Here is a 12,410-nt window from a genome sequence, read left to right as displayed (position 1 = left end):
ATATATAATATATATATATATGTATATAAATATATGTATATATATATATGTATATATATATATATATATATATATATATATATATATATATATATATATATATATCCCTTAGTGTATATGACTAGGTTAGGTTTGACCTACATCAATTAGCTAAATTTAATCAATTATAACGCACAATAACACCAATAAATACAATAGAAATGAAAGTCACTGTTTGACTTTACCGAGTTATCTTAATTCTACGTCATGTATCTTTTATGTGCCCATCACATCTGTGTCCTCAAGACCACTGTAAAAAAAATTCATGTACCCAAAGCCTAAATAAAATGCGTGAGTTTTAAATCGAACAGAAAACCGGGTCCCATTTTATAAACTTAATAAACATTGCATAAGTTTTAAGAATACAGAAATGCCCCGCATATACTGCATCTATTTTTCGTGTTCCACATTTTCGGTGACAATCGCCGGCGGATGGAACATAATAAACAATGGCTTAATTTTAAGCCAACGAAAATGTAGAACACCGAAAAGAAAGGTTCGCATATATGTGGGCCCCTCTTACTTTATTATGCACATTATACACATCCTGTGGGTTGTATTCAATGCATTACAGACACGTAATGGGTCCATTGACTGGGCTACAACAGATTTGACTTTTCCCCGAAATTAACTTTTTAAACAAACTATCTTAATATTGATTAAATGCAGTTGATGTATGTATCTAAAACTCAATCTTGCGATCTATAAGACTTGATACAATTAATTATACACTATAAATATAAATACAAGTCACCATACCGTGGCTGAAAAAATGCAAAACTCGTGTGACTAGTTAATGGTTCAAGTCGGACTAAAACGCCGTCGTAAATTTCATTCTCGAATATGTAGGTTATTTGTGCATAATACATAACTCGTCCACAAAATGGAAATGAAAACTGGATGACAACTGTGTCCATGGTAGACCATTAAACTGTTTACACGCTAGATTATGTATAAACTATAGTGTTAAAGTGTATTTTGGGTAAAATTAGACACTTATCAAAACTCTTTCACGAGTGCATTTGTATTTACTTTTATTTCCTGTCACTTTGATGTTATTACATGTATTTATAAAATACAATTTAAAAATACAGAATAAATATGCAAAACTATTAATGGGTCATTAATACTAAGACTTTACCACCCGAGTGTGGAGGTTTGCATAATGCCTAATAAATTACGTATTTATATATGAAGTGGCATTTGACTAAAATTGTGACACGCAGTGTGTGACTGATTACTTTTTTTAGTGGGATGTTGTTACAGCAGTTTTCTGAAACAGGAATATTCAAGTTAGTCAATTAGTTCCGGAATCATCATCCCCGCAGCCTGGTCTCAGATTAGGCCTCGACTTAAAAAGGAAATATTACAGTACCTTTGAAGAGTTTCGAGAGTTTATCCACCCTCTGAGCCCGGCAATGGGCCAGGCTCGTCTAAATAAGAAATATTAACAAAAACATAGCTACGTAAAGCTAAAGTATCCACGAGACAAAAGACCGGCATTCCTGCGGAGTGGGAAACATTAAGAGGCTTCTATTTCACATTCCAGACGACAGTACCTTTCTCCACAGGAGCTGTTGTTGCAATAGCAAAAGATGGAAGCGACAATGTCAACAGCTTAATCAATAGTTGGGCTGATATACATGGTATTTATGGCCGTATATTCAACATGGAATCAATGGCATCGCTCATTAAATTCGTTCCTCCAGGGAGGAAAAATCTAAAAAAACGTTCCTATGGTTACATGGTCAATAACTGGGTGTGGCGTCAACCCCCTTTGATTAACGAGGCAAACTGGACGGTTGTCATGAGTAACACGTCCGTAACTCTTCAAGAGGGGTGTCTTCATGCTGGTGAGGAATCTCTTGATCCAAGGTGTTTGAGCTATCTTATTTTTTCAAGAATCGAATCTGATTTCCTTACAGATTTAGCGCTTCCCCGACAATATAATAATAATAATAATAATAATAATAATAATAATATTAATAATAATAATGTTCGTCTTGGACCTAGTGACAATTAAGATCGGAAGTCACAAAATAATGGGGTTCTCTTCTATAGTTTGTTTCTGCTGATAAATAATTTTACAATACGTATTACTCTCTTGATTTGATACCACACTTGTTAGAAACTGACCAAAATACTAAGAATGTGTGCGTGCGATATATATATAATTCATATTATACACAACACACACACACGAAATTTTTGTATGATGCTAGGCCTGTAATGTTCTGCAGAATATCAGATACTTTCCAGGACATCATAAGGAAAGAAACTTTATTACCTCCTGTCCTCAAACACTAGACCAGCACACACTTACGGGTTGCCCACACTCGCCCCACATTACGTCCCATCACCTCCGGCATTGCTGACCAAGAAATTTCTTCCGATTCTTAGGCACACTCGACTCATCACATTTGATTTCCTCACACATCTGAACACCACCATTAAGAATAAGCTTGCCAGCCCGGATGTCACTTCCTTATTTACTGGAGTTTCCATTGACCAGGTAATCACTTTGCTTCGCAACGCCACCTGCATTGCTACTGAACGCCCCGTACCTATACAGGATTTCATCGATCTTGTTGAACTGTGTGTGACTTTCAACCTGTTTTCATGCGAGGACAAGTTCTATAAGCACTAGTTTGAGTTGGCCAACGGTTCTCTTCGCGCAGTACTGGTCAGTGGTCAACCATTACCTTGAGCATCTCGAGACACCGGTTCAACAATAACATTCCCTTCCACATTATGTGGTTAGGATGCGTCGACGACGTCTTGATCATAGTATCCACACGTTTCAGCCTTCACAGCTTCGGAAAGCAATTCATCCAAGTGGAGCTCTCCACACAGTTCGCAATGGAAGAGAAACAGAAGGACTCCCTACCATTTCTCGATGCTCTCATCCGACATGATGACACCTTCAGGTATAACGTCTACAGGAAGCCGACAAATAGACAATTTAATCCATTACTACTCTCTCTCATCATGACCTCAGAGCAAACAGAAGGGTGATAATTGTTTCTTTCCACTTGCCCTCAGTATCTGTTACAGTGAACACCTACTTGCAGAACAGGCATACACATTAAGAACCTTTTCCCTTATCGACTCCTACACGAGTAAAGCCCCAACATATTTTCAAATCCTAGGGGAAAATACTACCATCGCATCCCGCATTGTCCAACACTCGTACTCATGAAATGTGTGTACATGCATACTCGTGCGGTACGTGTAGGTATAATGTAATTTATCATGAAGTAGAATTCCTTGTGATAGAGGGTCGCAGCTCAGGAGACTTGAGAGCCTGGTAATTGCTGGGCATGGTGTCCTGCCTTCAGATGGCTCGGTATTTTCTGCTTTCGGTAATCTTCATGGTGTTCACATGATCTGGGGGTATCACACCAATGATGAATTTATCTGTTTTGGAAGTAGACTGGTTAAGGTGTTATCCAGTCTTCGTTATCTCCTGGTAGGTCACACAGTATCCTTGTGTAGGTTGTCAAGTGTAATGTCGAGTGCGTCGATTTCGTGGAAAACAGGGAGGCGAAATATCAGTTTTAATTAGGATGATGACCTAGTTTACACCTTTCCATCTACCTCACATAATTTACAGCAATATTTAACCCTGTGTCTGAAGGCTAGATATCATAAGTTAACACATCCGTACTTTACCGCGACTCAACACCATCATTAAAGCGACTATAAAACTAACATATGAAGGTTGGTTTTTGTTTTTTATATTCCCTTTTACGTGATTCCCAGTTTTCCGTTACCGTAATAAAATATCGTCTCACTTTCGTGTAATTTTGCATTTATTAATGTTAAAACGTAGTATAGATAAATATGATGTGCGCAGAGAAATCAGCACACAAAATAAAAGCAACAATGGCGTTTGGACAGGCTATATACAAATTATTTTATAGCCATGAAGAACTAATAACTCGTAGGGAGTCAAACAGTACCTAGGAATGGGAGGTGATCCGGTTTACTCCAAGGAAGGAGAGGGTAGTTTCAATCTTCTCAGTCAAGAGCCTTCGCCAGAATCAAGGGTTATATAAATTGGCAAAACTGTTATCAACATAAAAATATTGTCTGTGTAATATTATATTGTAATCATTGCAATTCTGTCTACTGTCCTGCATTCATATTACATACCTGGCGGGCTCAGTGAGGGTGAGAGTAGACGTCATGTTCCCGTGGCTGGCGGCGCTCGGTAAGACGTAGGGTGAACCGTTTTGTTGTGAAGACGTGAGGTGAACTGTTTTGCTGTGAAAGTGAGGTGGTGGTGTCGAGGTGACGTATCGATGCGAGCTGTGTTATGGTTAGTGTAGAAGTGAGACCACAACTGGACAAATCCACAATGCTTAGTGTACGCTTCTCTGCACTCCTACCCTCACTCTATATTTTTCCAATCCTCACCTAGCAAGCCTGTATGACTGTATAGTGAAGCTGTGCTGCGGGAAGGCCGGCTCCAGTGTCACAGACACACGTCCCACTGTCTAAGCCACATTAGAATGCTGACGAATTAGGAGGGGGACTACAGTACACATGAGTCGTCCTTACCTGCACACTGTACCTGAGCTAACAAATAGTACAAAAAACATGTCGCTACTTGACAGATTTATGTACGGGACTCCTGTGACACCAAAAATATCTGAAGCTTTACGACAGTTAGAAATATAGAGCAGGAAAGTAACTAGATGGACTACATTTTCTTACGGTAAATGCAAGGAAACTTTTTACATGATACCCAACATAAACAGAATGAGTGGGTATATGAAATGTAAGAACAAAAGGCCAGAAATAAATAGAGATATGAATATGTCACGTGGCTCAGTCAAGGCATGGGTGGAAACATTGGACAGGTTTCCTTACACCTGTTGTCCCTATTCACCTAGCAGTAAGTAGGTACATGGGTGGAGATAAATGGTATAAAATACCGGCACGATGGAAAAATAGACACAAATGAAGTATAATGCTATCCTTCATTTACTACGTTTCGCCCACACAGTGGGCTTTATCGTCACAGACTTATCACCCCATGTATACTGATATACTCTTTGTTCGGGTAGATCTGTTTGTGACTTGATAAAGCCCACTGTGTGAACAAAACGTAGTCAGTGAAGGTTAGAATTATACTGCAGTTTTGTCTATTTTTCCAGGTATTTGGGTGTTAGTCGACTGGTGTGGGCCGTATTCTGGGGGCACAAGATTAAAGGACCCAATGGAAATAAAGACAGACAGTCCCTCATGACGCACTGACTTTCTTGGGTTATCCTGGGTGACTAACCCTTCGGATTATTTTAAAATCCGAACAAAGCTTATCTTAATATTTAAGAAAGACCACAACAATAGATTAATACTGAACAAATTTTGATTTCGAAAGTACATCATAAATTACTGGTTTAGTAATAATTATAGACGACTACAAGAAACTGCCAAGTAAAAACAATTAACAAAATAGGCTAAATACATGAAAGGGTATTAATGGATGAGCGTAGCGTCCATTTGGCATGAACTAATAGACTTGCTAGTGTGCTCCATTGTTCTTTTATCCTGTTATAAAGCATGCGCAGACTAAACCACGGACGAACAGACCCTGTCATTAATTTCAAATTGTGATGAATGGTTTGAAAAACCGACAAGTTGAAGATTGAGACACTTATGCAGCATATGTGAATCTTTATTCAGGAAACGTTTCGCCAGCAATGTTGTAAAAAGTCCAAGCGTTTCTAAGTGCATGCTTCTGACCCTCTCCCTCCCATTAAACCCCATGAAGACTTAGTGTTTCCTCATTCCTTTAACACCCAAATAACTGTCTGGTGACAAGATCCCGCAGTCTAGCACACGCAAGGCACTCGTCAACGTCTTTCTTTTACCCCAGATTCCAATGCACCATGACTTCAGCACCCTAACTCAAAATCTTTTATTAAATTATCTTAATTTTTCCTCGTGTCACAGGCCTTCTGGTGGATCAAGGCCTGAAAAACCAGGCTCATATAGATTACACTGCTCAGTTCTGGGCTCCTTATTTTAGAATGGACATAAATGCGCTGGAAAATATTCCGAGAAGGATGAAGTTGATCCCATGTATCAGAAACATTTCCTAAGAAGATTGGCTGGAGGTACTAAATCTGCACGCTGGAGAAACACAGAATTAGGGGAGCTGTAAGGAAAAATAGGAATATGGGAATATACATAACAAGCTGATTAGAAAGGATACAGGAAAGTACTGGTTTGGCAACAGGGTTGTAAATGAGTGGAACAAACTCCTAGGTAGCTTCAAGGATGGGAGGGGGGGGGAGCAGAGCTTCGGGTGGCTTTAAATAGAGGTCGGAGAGGTTGGACTATTATCCTTATGCTAGCTCCCATAGCCTGTTTGATCAGACTAATTCAAGAGGCCTGATCCAAGACCGAACAACGGGGAAAATTATTCCCTGAATTATTACAAAGTAGGAAAGTAGGTGGATACTTCTTTGACATACCACAGCTGCTACACTATTCTGTAACTTGTACACTAGGTTGTGACTAAATATACTATGCTGTAATCGGCTACGCTATGTAATAATACACTAGGCTATACACCACACACCTCTTACGCAGCGCGTTCCTTGGCACACTGGACTACCCTCGCTGATGGTTTGACTTTCCTCCATCCTTTCCACTCCTCCCAACCTCTCTCCTCTCCCCAACCCTAACCTTCCTCCTCCACCATCCACCCGACCCCCACAACCTTCCTTACTCGTCTTTCCTCCCTCACTCTCCCCCAATCCTCAACTCTGTCCCCGGGTAATGCGGGTAAATTTGGAGTTTTATTAAATTCCTTGTTAAACTTTTCCTTTCATCTCTGTTGTTAGTTTGTCTTCTGCCCGGTCAAAAAACAGTCATAAAAGTCTAGTCTAGAGTTTGGGTTTGAGAACTAGCGAATAACTAGCCTGTATAGTATCACTGCTCTAGTTACCGCCTGGCTGTGAAACAATTAGCAAATAGTTAGTGAGGTTAGCATAGTGACGCTAGTTGCGTCCTGTATATGACAACTAGCGTATAGTTAGCGAAGCTAACTAGCAACACTGGCATTAATTGAAAGTGGATCTGGATGAGGAAGTGGAGGTAAACTTTATACGTAGCTTTAATAGTAGATTTAATACAACCCAGATGGCCAGAAATCAGTGATGCCAAGCTAAGCAGTCTAGGAGGCGGGGGACAAGCAGTCTCTCGACTCGGCAAACCCAACTCGTGACTGCGCATTAGACTTACAAGATTCACCTAGGGTCGTCACATTGAGGGGTGCCCAGCTCTACTCTGTGAGGCCACGTCCTGATTATTCCTGTAATTACCTGCAGGCTACCTACAGTTGATTCCAGGAGCCATCGCCTACTCTCATGACTCAATCCCAGACCAGGCCTCCACCACGCTACTGCCAGACGTACAACTAGCGAAGTGAAATTCTCATCTTTACTGACGTTCATCTGTTGACAGTAGCATCATATCTGTACCACCATCATATCACCTGTACCAGTGCTAACGAGAGGGAAACACAGGAGACATCGTCAAATCAACAGTACAAAACTCCAAGGTTATAGGTCGGATATCCCTCAGTGCCAGTCGTGGGAAAGAAGTGAATAGTTAAACAGCCAAGGTTAATGTTTTAGTAGCTGACCTATATTCAGCTGACCAGTGTACAGTGAGAGAATCATAGCAGAAAACGCCAAATATATCTATAAACTCAAGGAAAGTCAGGTTGTAGGTGGCGTTACTCCCCTCAGTGTTTTAAAAATGGCTGAGTCAGCAGAACAGGTCAGGAGACAACAACACCACACAACCCCCGATAAATGGAATTGAGGGGGATTTGGAAGGATAAAACCATGGATTAAACCTTTCTGATCTACCAGAATGGAAAGGAGTTAGAAGTTAATTGAGGAAGCCAGACTGTGAAGTGAGATGGGAAGGGGAGTGTGTAATAAGGGGTTAACTGTAAGGGTTTTGTGAAGTTAAGGGAAAAGTGAGCAGTGAAGAGGGTTTTACCTGGAGTTTACCTGGAGAGAGTTCCGGGGGTCAACGCCCCCGCGGCCCGGTCTGAGACCAGAGGAAATTTTACTAGTAATTCAGTGGTGATTGCTAAAGCAGATACTAAGTGTACTAGGGACTGGAAAAGAGAAATAAATATTATTGTATATGAGTAAAAGAGCGAAGAGTGAAAATGGCAGGCATTAGGGGGGTACAGGCTGCCATAATTACATTTATATTTCTTCTTCAATTCCATGAAGAAAGAAATCAGTCATGGGGGCTGGAAAAGGTGAATGGAGTAACAGCGCCCTGGACAGTAAAAGCCCAACAGTTGCCATCCTACCAGAAAAGTAAATGTCACTATCGCCGCAAGGTATGGCAACACCGCATACCCAAACAAATACAGTGGCACACAGCTCTTATTGTAGCGCTCTTAAGTGGTGATATCCAAATTAATCCAGGACCTCAATCTATTGTGCAGAAGCAAAACAGACAGATAAATGACGGCGATAATGACGGTCTAGTAGCTAGGAATGATAACCTTAACTCCATATGTAATGCATACATAGGTCAATGTGAGACAATACAGCCATTATTATCTCAAACACTACCAAACAGGTGCATACACTGTACTAAAGCACGCATGAAAAACAGAAAAGGCACCTTATGTAAAATGTGTAAGGGGTGGGTGCATGATGGATGTATGTACAATTATAGCAACGGTGCCAGAATTCATTTTGTGTGTAACAAATGCACTTTGGCACAGTTACCCTTTAGCAGTGATGACATTGATTTACCTAATTTTAATACAAATGACCCATTGCCATATATTGATGATTATGATTGTTTTATGAAAACAGGCCTTCACTTTATTCATGTCAATGCAAGATCACTTCTTCCTAAATTGGCAGAGATTAGGATTCTAGCTAACAAAATTAGGGCGGCAGTTATAACCATCTCTGAATCTTGGTTGGATGATACGGTGACTGACGACGAGGTCAAAATAGAAGGTTACAATATAAAACGCTTAGATAGGAACAGAAAGGGTGGTGGAGTATGTGCCTACATTAGAAATGACTTAGCTTACAACCCAAGACCTGATTTAAATAACAATAAACTGGAGATTCTATGGTTTGAAGTGCTGCTTCCTAAGACCAAACCCATCTTAGTAGGAACTAGTTACCGCCCTCCTACCCAGGACCAGTTCTTAGAAGACTTTTCCAGAGTCCTGTCCGGAGTTGAAAACAATTGCGAGACAATAATACTGGGCGATTTCAATATCTGTTTTCAGCAGCAAAATAACGGGCTATGCAAAAGGTATAAGCAAATTCTAGGATTAAATAGTTACACTCAACTAATTAATACTCCAACCCGGATCACACAGTTCTCAGCCACCCTAATTGACCACATACTTTGTAACCGCTCTGAGAACATTAGTCAGTCAGGCGTCATTACCACAGGTCTTAGTGATCATTTCATCATTTACTGCACCAGGAAAATCACTAGGGATAGGATAGGCCTACAAAGGACAATAAAAATGAGGTCAACTAGAAACTACAGTAAAGAAACACTGGTAAATAGGCTACACAATTGTGACTGGACAGAGATAACAAGTTGCACGGACGTAAACGATGCCTGGGAAAAATTCAAAACAATGTTCACTACCGTCCTTGATAATATTGCACCAGTTAAAGAGGTTAGGATTAAACGAAGAACTGAACCCTGGATGACTACTGAGATATTAGATAATATGAAATTCAGAGACCAGCTGCTAAAAAGATTTAAAGCAAACAGACAGGATATTGCAGCACTAAATGAATTCCAAAGGGTGAGGAACAGAGTACAGAGACTTATAAAAGGAGCAAAGGCAAAGCACTACTGCTCAAAAATTGAAGAGTATAAGCATAACCCCAGAAAGCTCTGGCAACAACTAAAACAGTTGGGGTATAGCCATAAGCCAGTAGATAGGTCTAACATAGTACTCACTATCGATAATGAGGTATGCCACGAAACATCTAAGGTGACAAATTGCTTTAATTCATACTACACATCTGTTGCATCAACACTAGTAAGTAAACTACCAGCTGCATCAAATACCTTTAACACAGACTCTGATAAGTTTCAAACATACTATACCAATAAAGGGGTAACCCCAAACAGTTGTCAACTAGTAAGTGTATCTCATGACTTTATTCAAAAAGAACTAAGCAGGTTAAACCCAACTAAGAGCACAGGCCCTGATAACATCCCGTCTAAGTTCCTAAAAGATGGTGCTTCTGAACTGTCAATCCCTATTGCTCACATAATAAATCTATCAATCACCACTAATACCGTACCGGAGGGGTTCAAGGAGGCCAGAGTTACTCCTATCTTCAAGAAAAATAGTAGGTCTGATGTAAGCAACTATAGGCCTGTTAGTATACTCAGTATAATATCTAAAATTCTAGAGAGGACGGTGTATTCTCAAGTAGTTAAGTACCTTAATGACAACAACATTCTCCATAGCTATCAATCGGGCTTTAGAAGATCCTACTCAACCGACACCTCCCTTATTAATCTGATGGATTACCTGAGAACTGAAATGTCAAAGGGGAACCTCATAGGTATGGTAACCTTAGACCTGCAAAAGGCCTTCGATACTGTCAACCACAATATATTATGTAATAAACTTCAAGCTATCGGTATAGGTTCTGTAGACTGGTTTAAGTCCTACCTTAGCAACAGGAGACAAATAGTCAAAATCAACAAAACAGAATCAGAACCCCTGCCGATAACTTGTGGAGTTCCCCAAGGTAGTATTCTGGGTCCCTTATTATTCTTATGTTATGTCAATGATATGCCTATCAGTGTCAAGTGCAAACTCCTACTGTATGCAGATGACAGTGCTCTGTTAGTGTCAGGTAAAGACCCACAAGATATTGCTAATGTTTTAACACTGGAACTGGAGTCCTGCAGCAAATGGTTAGTAGACAACAAACTATCATTACACCTAGGGAAAACTGAAGCCATTCTCTTTGGCACGAAACATAAACTGAGAAGGGTAAATAATTTTAATGTTCAATGTAATGGGGAGCCCATCACTTTGGTTTCATCAGTAAAATATTTGGGAATCCCCTTTGACCCATGCATGTCAGGAGAATTGATAGGGAACAGTGTAGTAAAGAAAGCGAATGCCAGACTGAAGTTCCTGTATAGACAAGCACAGTGTCTACCTACTGAGGCTCGCAGGACCCTATGTCTAGCCCTTATACAATGCCATATGGATTACGCTTGCTCTTCTTGGTACTCTGCCTTGACAAAAAAACTGAAAGATAGACTGCAAATCACCCAGAACAAAATCGTAAGATTCATCCTGGGGCTGGGACCAAGAGAACATGTAGGCCAGGATGAATTACAGCAGTTGGATATGCTGAATGTTGAAGACAGAGTAAAACAACTGAAGCTAAATCATGTTTATAAAATTGCTCACAAACAATGTCCAGAATATCTTGCTGTCAATTTTGTCAAGGTTGGGAACCAAAGCAATCATAGTACAAGGGGGAGAGAGCACAACTTTGTAGTACCCACAGTCATTGGCCAGGCTTCAAACACCTTTTATTGTACGGCAATAAAGGAATGGAACAGACTGCCCGCACACGTCAAAGCCAGTCATAGCATGAACCAGTTCAAGAAGACTGCCAAAAGGTGTCTGATGAATGTAGCTACAGAAAGGGAGGGGAATGATTTTCTATTTTTTAGCTAACATACGTGTAAATTTTACCTTATTCCTAGTAATGACCCTCGTATGGTAAATAGTCTTAATGACCCTCGTGTAGTAGATAGTCTTTTTAGTATGATAATAAGATGTTATCTTCATTGTAGAATAATAAGAAAATAGTATAACCTTTATATTATAATAATAAGGTAAAAGGACCCCAATGGAAATAAGTCACTCTGTCTGACTTTTTTGGGTTATCCCAGGTTCTCTACACATATGCTGCTATGTATGATAATTCTATGTAACTGTATTTGTGTATACCTGAATAAACTTACTTACTTACACGTGTACTGATATATTGACGAGTTCCGAGAATTCTACTCCCAGAGTCCGGCCTTGGGTCAGGCTCGTCTGGTGCTTGCCTAGTCAACCCACATATCCATCACAACCTGGTTGATCTGGCACCTGATGTCCAGTTTCTTTCTGAAGACTTCTACACTTGTCCCAGCAGTGTTTCTGATATCTTCTGGTAAGATATTGAATAGTCTGGGATCACTGACGTTGATACAGTGTTCCCTTATTGTGCCAGCTGTACCCCTGCTTGTCACTGGGTTTATTTTGCACTTCTATATCTCTCACTCCAGCATGTTATAAGAGCATGGATTTG

At 40.1% G+C, this 12,410-nt stretch overlaps 1 protein-coding gene across 1 annotated transcript in view; it reads right to left on the bottom strand.

Moving 5' to 3' along the window:
- Positions 1 to 6,653, bottom strand: part of LOC128697469 (sodium- and chloride-dependent GABA transporter ine) — a 61,121-nt gene extending 54,468 nt beyond the window's left edge. The window contains exons 1-2 of the mRNA XM_070094101.1: positions 6,632 to 6,653; positions 4,195 to 4,305 (exon numbers count right to left, since the gene is read on the bottom strand). Of these exons, the coding sequence (XP_069950202.1) occupies positions 4,195 to 4,229 (35 nt within the window). The 5' untranslated portion in view covers positions 4,230 to 4,305; positions 6,632 to 6,653. The remainder of the gene's footprint in view (positions 1 to 4,194; positions 4,306 to 6,631) is intronic.
- Positions 6,654 to 12,410: the final 5,757 nt, after the last annotated feature.

The sequence above is a fragment of the Cherax quadricarinatus genome, chromosome 44 (genome assembly GCF_038502225.1).
Source record: "Cherax quadricarinatus isolate ZL_2023a chromosome 44, ASM3850222v1, whole genome shotgun sequence".
NCBI lineage: Eukaryota > Metazoa > Arthropoda > Malacostraca > Decapoda > Parastacidae > Cherax > Cherax quadricarinatus.
Note: the sequence above shows the minus strand (reverse complement) of the source record. Positions and strands in the feature narration are given on the sequence as shown.